The sequence below is a fragment of the Lepidochelys kempii genome, chromosome 3, assembly GCF_965140285.1.
Source record: "Lepidochelys kempii isolate rLepKem1 chromosome 3, rLepKem1.hap1, whole genome shotgun sequence".
Taxonomy (NCBI): Eukaryota; Metazoa; Chordata; order Testudines; family Cheloniidae; genus Lepidochelys; species Lepidochelys kempii.
In genome coordinates this window covers 32,969,694-32,986,956 of record NC_136382.1, presented here as the reverse complement: position 1 = coordinate 32,986,956, position 17,263 = coordinate 32,969,694, and the positions used below count along the sequence as shown (strand labels likewise).

General features: G+C 42.6%; 1 protein-coding gene across 7 annotated transcripts in view; it reads right to left on the bottom strand.

The window, feature by feature from the left end:
* MBOAT2 (membrane bound glycerophospholipid O-acyltransferase 2) overlaps positions 1 to 17,263 on the bottom strand; it is a 217,663-nt gene that overhangs the window by 34,500 nt on the left and 165,900 nt on the right. For all 7 annotated transcript variants that reach the window (XR_012157926.1, XM_073336059.1, XM_073336062.1 and 4 more), the window contains 2 exons: positions 17,103 to 17,157; positions 7,872 to 8,055 (listed from right to left, as the gene is read on the bottom strand). Coding sequence is in view for 6 of the 7 variants with exons in the window: in XM_073336059.1 (XP_073192160.1) it covers positions 7,872 to 8,055; positions 17,103 to 17,157 (239 nt within the window). In the remaining variant the exon portion in view is untranslated. The remainder of the gene's footprint in view (positions 1 to 7,871; positions 8,056 to 17,102; positions 17,158 to 17,263) is intronic.

Below are 17,263 nucleotides of genomic sequence, written 5' to 3'. Positions count from 1 at the left end.
TATCTCCTTCTGCCCAGACTAAGGCTGTGTCTACACTGTCACTTTCAGTGCTAAAACTTCTGTCGTTCACGGGTGTGAAAAAAACACACCCATGAGCAACAAAAGTTTTAGCGCTGAAAAGCACCAGTGCAGACAGTGCTTAATTGCCAGGAGCTGCACTCCCGCTGATAAACCTACCACCGCTCATTCAGGGTGGGGTTTTTTATGTGGGGGAGAGTCTCCCCCACATGATGAAGCGTATCTAAACTGTCAATGCTGTTGCAGCAGTGCTGTGACGCGGCCACGGCCGCGCTGTAACATGGGCAGGGTGGACATACACAGGGAAATCTCAGAAAGAGAGATTTTAGGGTATGTCATTGTTACGTTCAACATGAGCAGAACAGAGCTCTTAATCTTTCCTCCCACTCCAAAACAGTCACCACTCCCTCCCTCTCAGACCCCATGGATATCACCCCAACCCTGCCTGTCACTCAGGCATGTAATCTGGGTATTCTATTCATTTTGGTCTCTTCTAGAGCCTCATATCCAGGTCATGTATGAATTCTGTATTTCTTAACTAATATCTCTAAGATCTAGCCTTTCCTTTCTGACCACATAGCTAGATCTCTTCTCCCAAGCACTCATCTCAACTACTGCATCCTACTCTCTGGCTTTGACACATCCCATTTTGTCCCATACATATCCATTCAAAATGCTGCTGCAAGTATTTTCCTGGCTTGTTGTTTTTACCACATCACCCTCTCTGTGTTCTCCACCCTTTAGCACAGGGGTGAGCAAACATTTTGTCCTGAGGGCCACATCGGGGTTAGGAAACTGTGTATGCAGGGCCCGGTAGGGAAGGCTGTGCCTCCCCAAACAGCCTGGCCCCTGCCCCCTGACTGCCTACCTCAGAACCCCCGACCCATCCAACCCCCCTTGCTCCTTGTCCCCTGACCGCCCCCCCCCCCCCGGGACCCTACCCCCATCCAACCCCCCCAGCTCCGTGTCCCCTGACTGCTCTGACCCCTATCTACACCCCCGCTGCCGGACAGGCCCCTGGGGACTCCCATGCCTATTCAACCCCCCCCCCCCGTTCCCATCCCCTGACCACCCCCCCAGAACCGCCACCCCATCCAACCGCCCCCTGCTCCCTGACTGCCCCCTGGGACCCCTGCCCCTTATCCAACCCCCCGCTCCACGCCCCCTTACCATGTCACTCAGAGTGACAGGACTAGCAGCTGCACCACTGTGCCGCCCAGCAGGAGCCAGACATGCCGCCCAGAGCGCTGATGGCATGGCAACCTGAGGCTGCGAGGGAGGGGCCGAGGGCTAGCCTCCCCGGCCAGGAGCTCAAGGGCCAGGCAGGATGGTCCCATGGGCTGGATGTGGCCCGCGGGCCGTAGTTTGCCCACCTCTTCTTTAGCATATTAAATACACTACTAATCTTTGCTTTTAAGGTCCTTCATGGCCTAGCCCTACCTATTCATATCTTATACACTACTGAGATGCTGACTGCTGCTCCTGTTCTTGCCAGCTGGCCTTCACGCATTTACTACGTTTTCAAATAAGTACTTTCATGCTCCTTCCTATGCTGCTCCTAATACATGGGATGAGCTCCCTGTAAACATCTGCAAACCTCTGCAAAACCCTCCTTAAAGTCTCCTCTGCCATGAGGTCAGTGCATCATTCAGAGAAGGAATCTTCTCTTCCTCTTTCAAACAAGCAGAAACCTGACCAACACTGAAGAAACCCATCATGGATACTTCAGTCCTACCCAATTCCCAACCAGTGTCAAAGTTCTGATTCCTTACAAGCTCATAGCTAGCAAAAGTCTAACTACAAGCAGATATAACTGAAGCTAACATTCTAGACATGATGCATTCTGGATTCAGGCCAGGACATGAAAATGAAATTGCTTTAGTGGCACTGATGGATATCTCCTCCTGTCAACAGACGGAAGCAGTGCTTCATATTTTTGACCATGAGATATGGCTGTATCATCTGACAGGTGGCAGGGATCCAAGGTGATGCACTAAAATTATTTGGGTTCTTCCTACAGGCATATCCAACAAGTAGTGACAGGAAACTGCACCTCCATTACTAGACCCCCTCATCTGTAGAGTTCTACAAGGATCAATTCTCTCTCTGGTCCTTTCCAAGATCTATATGCAACCACTAGCTGAACTGGTCAGACAACATGGACTCCAGTGTCACTAATATGCAGATGACACACCACTCTACCTTCCCTTCACCACATGTGATTGCACCACTACAACCAAGATGGCCGTGCTTGAATGAGACCAGCTCATGAATGAAGAACAGTTGGCCAAAGGAAAGCTGAGGTGATGGTGGGCAGAAAGGAAAGTATTTTGAAGAATTTTCAGCCATGATGCTGTGTCCTTTGGCAGAATGTTCACATCCACCCACCATTGGTCAATTCAGTCTGTAGTCTAGGAGTACGCTTGGACTCCTCACTGACTCTAAGCACTGGTTGGCTAGGAGTCTCCTTCCCATCCTGGTGAACAAAGACTGAGCCTCAGTTATTGATGCCTTCTTCACTTTTTGGCTGGCCTACAGCAGTGCTACATACTAGGGCCTGAAACCGCCAGCACTCAGAAAACTCCAACAACTACAAAATGTTGCAGTGCAAAACAGGCTACTCAAATATTTGTGAACAAATCATATCTGTCCTCCACTCTCTACACTGGCTTCCCACTGAATTTAGAATCAATTTCAAGGTCTCGGTCCTTATCTTCAAAACGCTCCATGGCTTGGGTCCAGGATACCTAAAAGGCCACATAACCACCAGGTCAAAGACCATGGTTGACAACTTTGCTCCTGTGGAGCGATGGAACTCTCAACAATAAAAGTAAAGCTTGTCTATGTGGGAGACAAAACCTTCTCCAGGACTGTCCAAGACTGTGTTATGAACTCCCCCAGGAATTAAGGAACTTCACAAACCTCACTACCTTTCACTCCAACTACAAGCCACCTTGTTTTCTTTAACAAAAACACATAGCAACAGGTATGTTTATATAATAATAATAATAATAATAATAAACCCTACCAAAACAATACATTCCACTGCACGCATACACCTCCTTCTGGGGAGAGGATGAAAGAACAAACGTGTCAGAAATTAGTTATGTTGCTTAATGTGCTACTGGAAGGTAAGCTCAGATACCATGGTAATGAAGGTAGTATAAAAACCTATGTAGAACAGTGGCCAAGAATACCGGTTAAATACTTCAGACTTTCAATATTTCAAATTTATAATCCTTAAAAAAATGTTAAGTACCCAAACCTGCAAAACTGCCATGTGACCCCTTTCCTCTAAGTGACTCTTACATCCTTCATGTTGTCAAAGATTTAAGATTAGATTACTGAAGATATTGGCATATCTGCATAAACATTAAGTGTTTCACATGAGCTCTTGCGCTTTCTGGTGGTGAGGGAGATGGTAAGCAGAGGGAGCACTGAGGGGGTGTGGTTAGTGACTTTTACATATCACAGAACTGTGTGAGAGAATTGTCTCAAAAGAGGTTTTAAAGCAAGATAATGAAATGATTCAACAGAATTAAATAAACTGCTTGGATAATTCAGCAGAAAAGCAGTTGGAGTCAGCAAGGTTTCTTCCTCAAGGGTTGGTGTTTATCACGAAAGTAAAATAATTATCAGAAAGTAAGCAGGAAAAAAACCTTTTTAATGTTCAACTCCATCCTGAGACTTCTCGGTGAGGAGCCTTAATTTCCCAAAAGTATTCTTCCCATTGTCTCCCATTCAGCCACTCTTCTAGTCCTTCCCCTGAGTTCCTGTTCAAGGGAAGGGAAAAGCTGAACAGCATTAATCCCTTGTTCTCTGGGGATGTAAACAAAGGGCTGGATTTCCACAAGTTACTCACAAATGTTGGTACATGTGTAATTTACATAAACAAATACCTAATCTCTACACACAAACCATTTATTTGCATGTGCACACAGTTAGTGCAAATACATGGGCACAAATCCAAGGCATTTGTACTCACACAAATTTATGGACAGTTGTGATCACTTAACGTTGAAAATCCAATCTATAATTGAAAAACGGGCATTCACTCTTTACTGTAAGAGACAGTAGCTATAATTTATGAATTGGTAACAATATTAATCCTTTACATTTGTATAGTGTTTTTCATTCAAGATCTCAAAGTGCTCTCACAACATTAATTAAGCTTCAACATCCTTCTGAGCTAAGTAATCTTACTTCTCAAATCAAATGAATATTTTTCTCTCTTATAGGCTGGACTCTGTCTTTCTTACTCTAAGCAATACTTGGTTTCTCTATGGAGAATTTTAACTTTTTTTCTTCTGGATGAGTGGGGAATCCTTGTCATAGAAGAAGTATAGTGACTCCTTCAAGGAAAACAAAAGTTCCTATTTTAAGATGTGACTGCTATGTAGTAGATGCTGTCTAATGTGAAATGTAGATAACATTGGGAGTTTTGCTGGAACTAAGTTCACTTCTTAAAATCCAAACCATAAAACTAGGAAGCTGGTGATTTTGGTCTACAATTGTGAGAAAATAATGTGTCCAAAAATTATTCTGTTTAAATATTTTATTACACTGTATATTTATGTAAATATTTATTTACACTGTACGTTTTAGGATAAATGTCTCAGTAAGAAGACAACTTGTCATAATTTTATTATGTTTTTGCTTATTATGTTGATTTTTATGTTAATAATACTGTTTCATTATTGTTCTTATGTATTATTTGTATGACAGTAAACCCCAGAGATCCCCAGTGAGGTTCAGTGACCCATTATTCTAGCACTTTATAAACACAGGAGCAGACAGTCCCTGCCTCTAACAGAATCTGAGGTTAACTCATAGCATATAGATTTTGAATTAGTTTGTGTGAGAAGAATATTGACCCTCACCCAAGATCACAAAAGCTGCAACTCAATTTCCTATATAAGTGTGCTTTTGAAAAATGTGACTTCACTTAAGAGTATCAGAATAACCAGTTCATGTTATCCAGGTAGCCTGTCAAAGCATATAACAAGTAAAGTCCTTTCTAAAACTTATAATTCTGATTTAGAGGAGGGCTGATGAGATGTTGCTATTAGCTTCTGCCATTTACAAATGTTTGTCAAACCTTCCACTTTAAAAAGTCTCTATATAACAGGAAAGCTGCTTTTTTCAGCATAAACCAGAAATACCCTTATCTAAAAACATTTATCTGATCTATTCGTTACCCAAATACAAAGCAGTTTAAGAGACCGTATTTGCTGGTCAGACACTGCCATAGCTTCATGGTGACATAACATTACATAAGTATCAATATCATACTTGAAAGATGTTCAGTCATTCAAGTCAATTTTGTAGTCCTTGGCCCTGATCTCCACAAAGTTTCAGTTTGCTATGGTCTTTACGGCTCCAGTACCCGACTGATAACTGTCATATTAAGTAACAAGACCAACCAAGTGGGATCTCACAATTCTATTTCATTATGAATTTGGAAAAATGAGATCACCAAGCCTGACAAAAAAATTCTGTTGGGCAATCTTGTTATCCTTTCAGCACCTAGGGCTTGATCCAAAGCCCACTGATGTCTATAGGAAGAATCTTGCTGACTTCACTGAGTTTTGGATCAGGCCTTAAGCAATTAAAACTTCCAGGCAAACTTTTAGACTTCTATTGGAATGGATTCGTGTTTAAATCTTCTTGAGTGATACACAAACAAAAATTCATTCAGTAAACTAATGAATTATAACAAAGCTTACTACATGTGAGATTACTAAACAATCAGTTAGTTAAAAACTACAGGCAATTAGCAAGAGCTTCAACATCTAAAAATAGTCAGTCTAAGAAAAAGCCAAAGCAGGGGGACTGTTTTCCACAGGAATCCTGTATTTTAAGGATAACTAATAGCTATAATAAAAGTAAACTTACGAAGATAGATATTAATTTCTGACTGTTGACACCACTTTGAGCACCAACAAATGATAGCTTGTAAAAAGGCATAACAGGAGGGAGATATGAAATAAATCATTTAAAAATGTTGACTAGATTCAGTTAACATGCAATTAACACAGTAAAATACTAGACTAGATTCATGTCATGCACTTAACACAAGTGTACAGGAGGAGATTGGCATGAATATTTGATGTTATAGAAATAAAATTTGACATGAAAAGAAGCTTATAGTAAATTTAGCTGAAAGATTCTTTCATCTAAGATATTAACATTTGCTGATCCTCATTAAGTTTCTTATTTTGATGAGTTACCTAATTTGTTTTTCTTTAAAAAATAAAATTAATATGAGAATCTAAGAAAATATCTTTAGCTAAGTGTTTTAGTAATATAACAGGATTGGAACATGAGTCATAACAAAACAATCAAGGTTGTAATTGATACAGCAAATGCAGTAAACAAATATATAATCCACATTTTTTTCAAAAGCACGCAATACTCACTGGTGCTATAAAATGCAGCCAAATTTGTCTAACACCAGTTGGGACATGAAGTATCAGGAGCACAGACAGTTTATCTTAATCTTAATGTCAAAAAGCTAATGCAGCATAAATTACAAAAAAGTAAAAATAAATAAAAAAATCAAGCACTGTATGAGCAACACAATTTAAGGGAAATTGCTTACCTGCAGCTAGAGTATTTTGAGGGTGGACTCCTTTATAGATTCACACATATATTGGCCTTGTGACCTTCAGATGCTTGAGAGCGTACTAGCAAGTTTATGTGGTAAAGTTTAGTACCACTTTGAGGCATATGCACAAGCATATCTACATCAGGCAAGCACACAGGCCTCACCCTCACTTCCCAACTACCTGCTCAAAAATAAGATTCAAAGTTAAGCAGGGAAAAGGTAAGTTGGAGGTGGATTTGGGGAGGCAATATATTTGGAGATCTCCAGTTCTTTCACAATAACTTAAGTCTGTTATCTGTTTGAGGTGATAACTGTATCTTGGACTAAAATTCAAATGTGTACATATATATAGTCAGACCAATTCATGTGTAGGAGGATGGAAAAATATGTTTAGCATCCTTAATGTGAAACGGATCAGTTTTTAAAAAGGGTAATGTACAAAATGTCAGTAGTCATTGGTTTTAATTCAAATCATATGTGCATCTTTTGCAACAGATGATCAACAGGCGTTTCATTCATATGTGTCTGGACCTCCACTCTGATAAGGGAGCAAATAAAATTAGCATACCCTAATGTGCATGGATTCTGGGTGCAGTGTGGTATGATAATGATTACAAGTATGTCACTGGTATTGCGTCTGTACAACAAACAATCTGTTTACTTGTCCTTCATTTGAATAAAGAAATGAAAAAAAATTAAGACTGGAAAAAGTTCCTATAAACATGTTAAAGCTCTCTCTCCCCTAAGAAAGAGTTGATCAGAGAGGCTTGTTACATGTAAATGTGCAGTTTTAGCCTGAAATACAGAAAGAAGCTAACAAAAAAAATTAAGAGACTTTGAAGTAGATTATAAAATATTCCATTCAATTTCCATGGACAAAATGCATGCAGTTTTTCTCATTATTTCCAGCTCATTTTCAGAAGCATTTCATACAGACTAATATGCTTGTAAGGAAGTGCACATGAACTGCTTCATCTGAAGGTGGTATTTTACCATATAAGCTTATTAGACAGCTCCAAGATTATTTTCTTTTGTTCAGAAGACCCAACAGTGGGAATCTATGCAGAACACCTACCTTTCAGGAAAAAAGACTTTTTTTTTTTTTTTTTAAAGAGAGAACTGTTCCATTGAATAAACTCCAGATATATCTGAGAAGTTATGCCTGTAAATGAATAATGCAAACCAAGCTTTTCATGCAATGACTATATATATATATAGCAGCACTGCAAAAAATCATAGTTCTTACATTTGGTGAGGGATCTGTTTGTTCATATTTTACATCTTCTTTCCCATTTGCATCAGACTGTGTCAGTTGGTATGATCTGCCTTCAATGAAAGTAATATAGTCTTTATAAGAGCATAATGGGCCTGCCAGGATACCCATGAAATTACAGTTGTAACTTAAATACTCCAGTAGACTTGGCATGCGTCTGTAATTCAAAGACAAGCAACTTGTGAGAGGTACTCTATGCTTTTAAAACAGTCCACTGTAGGAATAATCATTTATTTTATTACTTATTCTAATTCCAATTAAAACACATACAGTGAAGCAGTCTAGTTACATTTTATAACTACAATTTAAAATATAAATGAACGTTTCTTCATCAGTCTATACTGAGTGTTTCCAGACTGATTTGCCTACCCACAGGGACTTTCTCAAAGCCCAAAATCATACCATCAGTTTTTAAGTAGATCTCCCCACTGTGATCAATGAGAAACTTTGCTTAAAAATCAGTGATATAATATATCTGTGCAATTAGATAAAGGGCTCTTGTCAGTCTAAATTCAGTTTGTCTCTAGGGTACTATCAACTGAAGTTCACTGGAGTGAGAGACTGAAGGATCTTTCATGGTAGCACAGGTTTTTTATATATATACATATAGTATATACGTATGTATGTGTACAGGCACACATACACCCTTCCGCACCACCCTAAGTACAATAATACAGACAAAAAAGCATACTTAAAAAAATAGAACAGCTTTGGTCCTCTGTCAAAATTGTGGTAAAAATTTCTGAAATTGACAAAGAATTCCAAATGGTTTATCTTATAGAAGTGACATGAAGAATAGAACAATATTGAATAAAGGAGTACATTTTCTACCTGCATGTCCTAATAGATGGTGCAAAAATGATATTTAAATAAATAAGAACTGCCTGTAAAACCCCCACTTGGGATTTCTTTTCGAAAGGACATAGTTACAAGCATAAATGTCAACACCTCACATAAATTATAGGTCCTCCCATTCTGTAAGTTGATATTTATTTCTCCCCTGATTTTTTTTTTTAAAAGAGAAGGGAGGCACTCAATTCTTCAGTAGCAGTCACTGAACCATTACTTCAGTGATAATAAAATGAGTATCAAAAAGAATTGTGATGTTCCCTATTCAGTTTTTGAAAATCACACTATATACCAACTACTTTCCCTAAGAACTGCTAACGTAATCTTTCAGTAACTTAAAAAGTGCTGAGAATGATTTCTACTCCACACTCAAGTCATTCTGAAGATTTCAGTTCAATCAGGATTCAAATTTATGATAACAGGAAGCCTAAAATCAATGCATTCAAATGAATGTACTACATCACACTTTCCCTATATACTTCATCAGTATGATTTTTCCAGTGTAGTAAACACCAGGATATGTTGACTTCTTGGTCTACTAGAGTTTAGGTCGCAGAACATCTTGCATTTAGACTAAAATTCAATTCCCAACTTAATTAACTTCATGCACACACACAATCTACATATTTTTAAATTATTCTTACAGCAAACATGGTATAGCTATCACCAACGAAGGTAAGATAGGAACACTAAAACCTTATCCAAAATGAGACACACTGTCACCTGCAGTTCAGTTCTCACTGGAATCCGTGACCAAATTTCCCAAAGACAGTTTTCCACCTGCTACTATTTCATTTATGCCACAGAAAAGTAATCTCTATATTTTTAACTAGTTCAAATTCCCTTAGTGCATAACTCAAGAGTTGGAGTAGTCAGCTGATCAAAACAGAGAATTCTGAAGAGTTTAAACATAATACAGCATACTCTTCTTTTACAGAAGATGCAGCTGAGGATCTTCCCCTGGCCTCAATCTCAGAACAGGTACCAGAAAGAGTTAAAAAAAAAAGCTACTAATCTTTTCGTTACTGTTTTTCGAGATGTACTGCACATGTCCACTCCACCGTAGGTGTGTGTGTGCCCCAAGCACAGTCGATGGAAATTTCCCCCTCGATGCTACCCATCAGGGCAGCTTGGGCGCCCTTTGGTGCTTATGCTCATAGTGCCAGTATAAAGGGCCCAGTGACCCTGCACCACCAGTTTCTTCTTTCCGGGCAACTCTGACATAGAGGGGGGTGGGTCATGGAATGGACATGTGCAACACACTTCAAAGAACAACAGGAAGGAAGGTTAGTAACCGTTTTTTCTTCTTCGAGTGTTTGTACATGTCCATTCCACTGTAGGTGACTCCCAAGCAGTTGCACAGAATGTGGGATTGGAGCTCATGGACACGCTGACTGCAAAACAGCTCAAACGAATCTGGCATCATCCCTAGACTGTTGGCGTACTAAAAAGAGAACATATGCACTGATGACCAAGTTGCTGCTCTGCAAATGTCCTGAATAGGGATGTGAGCAAAGAATGCAGTTGCTGATGCTTGTGCTCCCGTGGAGTGGGCAGTCAGGTCAGCAGGTGGTGGAACACCATCTGCTCATAACACGTGCAAATGCACAATGTAATCCAAGACTAAATTTTCTGACCAGAGATGAGAAGACCTCATCCTGTCAGCTATCGCGATGAACAATTGGGTGGATCTATGGAATGGTTTGGTACTTTCTATGTAGAATGCTGGGGCATGTCTAACATCCAATGAGTGAAGCTGCTGTAATTCTCTATTTGCATGTGGTCTCAGACAGAAAACGGGTAGGAAGGTTGTCTGATTGCTATGAAACTGGGAAACCGCCTTTGGGAGGAAACTAGGGTGAGGTGTAGCTGCACCTTGTCCTTAAAGAAAACTGTGTACGGAGGTTCTGATGTGTGGGTGCAGATCTCTGAGACCATTCTAGCAGAAGCAATGGCCACTAAGAAAGCCACCTTCCATGAAAGGTATAACAAGGGTCACATTGCCAAAGGTTCAAATCAGGGACTCATATGTTGATAAGATCGGGTTTAGGTCCCATGGAGGGACAAGTTCTTGCACTTGGGGATACAGTCTTTCTAGGCCCTTGAGAAAACAGATATTACTGCAAGGTGAACCTTGATTGAGGCGATCGCTAAACCTTCCTGTTTCAGGTGTAACAAGAACTCGAGAATGTCTTGAAGTGATGACTGCATGGGCGAGACTCTGTGTTGGGAAGCCCAGATGGAGAACTGCTTCCACTTTGAAAGTTAAGTAGCCCTGGTGGATGGCTTCCTGCTACCTACTAGTGTACAGGGAGATTTTAGCGGACCAGCAAAATGCCTGGACCACTATCAATAACTGGAATATTGATTGTCACGCTTATTGCCAAAAGCAGCTAAATCAGCAGGTCTTAGCAGGCTTTACCATATCTAGCAAGAAGCCAGGAGGGGAAAGGGCCCTGTGTCCTTTCTGATAAGATCTCTGTTGAAATTGCTGAGGTATGTGTTTTAGAAAAACAGGAAACTTATCTATATCTGCCCTTTGGGATGCATTTGTCAGGGTCCTCAAGACATATGGATTCTGCAAATACACATCTGTCTAATTAATGGTTTGAGGAAACCTCTTCCTTAAACTCTGAAATTGTTTGCTTAAGATTTTTTTTATTGACATGTTATTGTTACACTAACCCAAATAAATAATGAGTGAAAATATGGGGGAGATGAACTCTTCAGAGACACTTCATGGACACAGCTTAGGGTCCCCAACAGCAGCTGAAAAACTGACCAATTGGACAGCTGTCATTGTACCACTCAACGAGCCCTCCAGACTTCAGTAATTATTGATTTTGGGGGTGTCTTACTAACCTGTTGCGAATGTGTGTAAGTGCTTGAGACTAAAATAAAGCACAGCTTTAAGTGAAAGAACTCTTGTATTATACTGTTTGTGCCAGCCACCTATCGGTCAGATGGCTGTTGTCTTCAGTGATTTATTTCCTGCCACTACCTCATCAAGAGTAATAGTTACCAAGAGCTTTTGGTTTTTAGAATCACAGTAACAATAGGACCTAACAAACCTGCTCCGAGCAAGCCAGCTCTCTGGGATTTAGCCATGGCATTTATTCCAGGCTGTCGCGTGGAGCAGATGACCATGATGCTGAGAGATCAGGTCCAGATGTAGAGAAAACAGGATCATAGTCACCATGGAGAATCCTAGCAGTGTGGCTAACCAATGCTGATGTGGCCAAGCTGGAGATATTAGAATGACCCATGCCCAGTCCCAGCTGATCTTGAGCAGAAACTTGTGCATGAGTGGGATAGGAGGGAAAGCGTAATATAGGTGACCTGTCCACAGGAGTAGGAAGACATCCGTGAGCAATCCCAGGCTGAGACCTCGTAGGGAGCAGAACTGGTGACACTTCCTGCTGTGCCTGGTTGCAAACAGACCTACCCAGGGAGTCCCCGACTGCTGGAAAAAGTCTCTTGCAACGTCCAGGTGAAGGGACCACTTGTATGACTGGAGAAAGACCTGCTTCAGTGATTTGCCCACTTGTTCTGCATTCCTGAAAGGTGAGAAGCCTCGAGGTGGATTGAGTGAGCCATGCAGCATTCACATAGCTGAACTGCTTCTCGACATGGGGGGGGGGGGAGAGCAAGCTCCTCCCTGCCTGTTGATATAGAACATGGCTGCAGTGTTGTCTGTAAGAACCAACAAGCTCTTCCCCATAATGTGAGGCAGGAATGTCTGATAGGCCAGGTGAACTGCCCTAAGCTCTCTGACTTTTTAGTGAGAGCTCTTCCAGAGACCAAAGGCCTTCAGTCCTGAGGGGAGCCAGGTGAGCTCCCCAGCCTAGCACTGATGCGTCTGAGATCAGGGATATCAATGGTTGGGGCCCTGAAAGGGGAATGCCCACACAAACCACCAGCGGGTCCAGCCACTAGTTGAGGGAGGTGAGGACCGGGGAAGGTATTGTGAGATCAGAGTCCAGATGGTGGCAGTTTGGTGAGTACACCAAGGCCAGTCATGTCTGAAAGAATCAGTGGTATAGTCTTGCATGCTGCACTACATACGTACATAAAGCCATGTGGCCCAAAAGCATCAGATAGTCCAGGGCTGTTGTAATTGGGTGGCCCTTGAGGTGTACTATCAGGAATGTGATTGTCTGAAACTGACTATCTGGGAGGAAAGGTCTGGCCTGGGTAGAATCAAGCACCACTACAATAAACTCTATCCTCTGTAGTGGAGTGAGGGTAGACTTCTGTACAATTATTAGCAAGCCCAGGGCCTGGAATGTCGACTGGATGAGGAGGATGCTGGACTTTACCTGATCCCTAGACCGGCCTCTGACTAGCCAGTCATCCAGGTACGGATAAACTTGCACCCCTCACCTCCTCAGGAAGGGCGCCATTACCCCCATACATTTTGTAAAAACCTGTGGAGCTGCTGACAGGCCGAATGGGAGTATCATGAATTGGTAGTGCGTGTGGTTCATGACGAATGTAAAGAACCTTCTGTGGCCTTGGAAGATCGATATATGGAAGTGAGTGTCTCTTAAATCGAGGGCAGCATACCAATCCCCGGGATCCAGGGAGGGAATAATAGAAGCCAGGGAGACTATGAGGAGCTTTAATTTCTTGAGATACCTGTTAAACTGGCACAGGTCTAGAATAGGTCTGAGACCGCCCTTGGCTTTTGGGATTAAGAAATAATGGGAGTAGAACCTCTTCTCCATTAGCTTTTGTGGACCCTCTTTCACCACTCCCACCTGAAGAAGACATTGAACTTTCTCAGCCAGAAGTTGCTCTTGAGAGGGGTCCCTGAAGAGGGACAGGGAGGGAGGGTGTGAAGGAGAGGTAGAAATGAATTGGAGAATATATCCCACTTCCACCATGTTCAGCACCCAATGGTCTGTAGTGATACAAGAGACTATGCACAGATGAAGTGGGATAGGCAGTCTGCAAATAAAGGGAAAACAGAATCCAGAAGCATGGAACCTGGTACAGCATCCTCGAGCATCCCATCAAAAGGCCTTTTTGGAGCCTCCTGGGTGTCTGGATGGGACAGACATTGACTCTGAGGTAGAAGGGGGTGGTGATCTATTCCTAAAGCCCCTGCTCCTTTTCCTCTGTGGGTCTTGATGGGGCCATGGGGTGGAAGACTGGGAGGACTGCTGAGGTCTGTAGTGCTTCCTAGAAGTTGCTAGGGTATACAATCCCAGGGACATAAGGGTCACTCTGGAGTCCATCAGTCCATGAAGTTTCACGTCGGTCTGCTCCGAAAAGAGCTAAGCTCCCTAGAAGGAAAGGTCTTGGAGGGTTTGCTGGAAACTCCTGCAGGAGGCTGGAGGACAGTAGCCATAAACTCCTATGCTTGGCTACTGTGGAAGCCTGGACCTGACCGCCAAATCTGCTACATCTAAGGCAGCTTGCGGGGAAGCCCTCGTTATGCATTTCCCCATATCTGCCAGCAAGAAGTACTCCAGCCTGGCCTCTTGCAGCAGCAAATCTCTGAACATCAACATGGAGTCACACATGTTTAAGTCATATCTGCACAGAAGCACCTGCTGGTTAGCAGTCCTGAGCTGCAGACCCCCAGTAGTGTAGACTTTTCTACTGAATAAGTCCAACTTTTTGGAGTCCTTTGCTTTAGGTGTTTCACCATGCAGACACTGCCTTTCCCTTTCATTGGCAGCAGATTCCAACAGAGATCCTGGGGGCTGGATGGGAAAGAGTATACAGGAACTCATAACCCTGGGAAAGAACAAAGTATTTCCTCTTGGCTCTCTTTGACGTAGGGGGAAGAGATATGGGGGTTTGCAAAGAGGCTTTCACAGGGTCCATGTTAGCCTCATAGAGAGACAGGGCTACTTTTGACGGACCTGCCATGGTCAGAATGTCAACCTGACTATGGGAGGACTCCTTTACTACCTCCACCTGTAAGCACAAATTTAAGGCCACCCTCATCAGTAAATTCTGGTGTGCCTTATAATCATAGTGGTAAGGCGACACGCCCTCCCCAACATAGCCTTGTCTGGAGAGGAGGCCAGCACTGGCTGAGGGCACTCCTCTTCTCCCTCTGTGCTGACAGGATCCCCCAAAGCTGGTTCCTGAAAGTTGGCACTGGGTTTGGTACTGGAATCCTGGTCAGATGCTGCCCAATGAGATGGAGGTGCCCTTCTCTTGGAGGCCACCGAATAAGAGTGTCTCGAATAGGGTCCACTGGTTCCAAAAGGGTCATGGCCCATTAGGCCAAGCACTCAATGGCATTACTGTGCCCAGGTCCATGGCAGGATAGGTATGACTGAAAGAATAGCGGGGGTGGCTCCTCGGACGAGAGGAGTGTTGACTCAACCTCTGATTCCAGCAACAATGAGCCTCCCTCCAGTGACCAGGGAAGTGCAGTTCCCACCAGTGCTGGAGACGAGTGCCAAGGTGGGAAAGCCTGCATTTGGGCCAGCGTGGTCAGTTTCCCATTAGCTGGTACAGTGGGCCCTGGAACCAAACCGTAATTAGGGGCCATGTGCTCCCTCCTGCCTTCCAGCACCAATACAACCGACTTCTGTACTGCCGGTGATGCCAGTACCGACAGCAATAGCTGGTCTCTGGCTGCAGCAAATGCCTCCGGAGTGGATGGCACTGCAATAGCGCGCGTATCACACTGTCCCTCAGGTGCTAATGGTTCATCCGGTACTAGACTCTATGGTGCTGACTGCTGTGATGCTGAGGCAGAGGAGTGGCCTGACTCAGGTCGAACTCCGCTTCGCTCCCTGTGCCTGGCCTTTGGCATCAGGGAACATCCCCTCAGTTTCTCATGCCTCTTCCTCGGCACTGGGGATGGTGAACGGTGCTAGGAATCTTGCCTGGTGAAAGGAGTGCTCCTCACCGACACCAAGGTGCTTGGTGCCAAGTCCGACTGGCTCGGAGGAAGGTCTCAGCACCACCTCTATAAGCAGGAACTTCAACCTGGCCTCCCTTCTTCATACGAGGTTTAAAGTCCCTGCAAATCTGACGATGATCCCCGACGTGAGTCTCACCCAAGCACTTTAGGCAACTAGAAAGCTGGTCGCTCAGGGGCATAGCCTTGTTACAGGAGGCACAAGGCTGGAAGTCTGATGACCAAGGCATGACTTAGCACCGAGTACAGATGAAATTCTGCTAACGAACAGAGAAACACAAACTATACTAACGAAGACTAATTAACTACAGTATTTACAACTACTAACTATAAAAACTATCAGAAAAATGAAGTCCACTCAGAAGGTTTGCCGCAGCAAGAAGCACAGTTCCAGCGACCGTCATGGCCAGTAAGAAGGAACTGAGGGGTCGCGGGGTTGGCTGGTCCCTTTAAACCGGCGCTATGAGTGTGTGGCATCAGAGGGCACCCAAGCCACCCCAACGGGTACCACTGAGAGAAAAATTTCTGGCAACTGGGCTCAGGGCATGAACACACCTACATTGGAATGGACATGTGCTAGCATTTGAAGAAGTTTTATACTCCATTCTAATGACAAATGTGGTCAGCATGAATATGCTGCAATAGAATGCCCTCCTTCCTTTTAGTGTTCCAAGACTCATCTTCCCACAATGCTATAACAAGAGGATTTCTCTTGTCTCATTTCATTTTGTGTGAGGGAAATAGTAAGGAATTTGAAATTAATTTTTTTTTAAAATTGCTGGGGTTTTTTTAGTCCAATTATCTTCATGCCATTAAGACTTCTGAAATAACAGGTACTAAAAAGAAAATGATTTCTGAAGAGCAAAAATTCTCCACTTAGCTGATTTGTTCACCACAAAAATGGTCTAGACTTCAGATGTTAGATACTTAAATCCTTCAAAAGCTATAACTACACTGTCAAATAGAGTAATCCAAAGCACTTGTGTACTTCTTTGATTGGACAGACACTGTGGCATAAACTAGGGTACTGACATCTATTAAAAAGTCTTCCAAATAAAGAAAGGAGGGAAAGAATCAAACTAAAAGTCGTAAAAGAGAAATCAGAGAAAAGCATTTTGTATCTTTGATGGCTGTAACTCACATGTACTGTGCAATTACCAATCACTGACAAAAGAGTACATGCTTTTATTCTTCATTATCAAGAAAAAAAACTTTAATGAGAAATTGTCTGTTTTAGTAAAAGTCCCGTAAGTAAAATGTAAGGTCTATTTCAGTAGATATCTTCCAAGTGCAAAAAAACCCACATGAAATTAAATTACAAATATACTGTACATGCAATCTAAACCAGAGCCAGCTTTAGATAACTGGACATCTTATGTATCAGCTGCATCAGAGCTACAAAGTCTTCATAATCCATGCAAAGCATCCAAAACAGAAACTAGACTCATAAGCATAAGAAAGCCTACCTTACAGCCAAGCATCTCTGTGATGGGGTCAATTCTTCTTCCTTTCGAAACATTCCTGTAGAAGAGGGAGGAAATAAGCACTAGTTAATCATTTCTTTACCAGAGAGAATGGGGTTTCCTTGTGTCACAGTTTAGGGCAACTGTACCTGTATTCTGCCCCC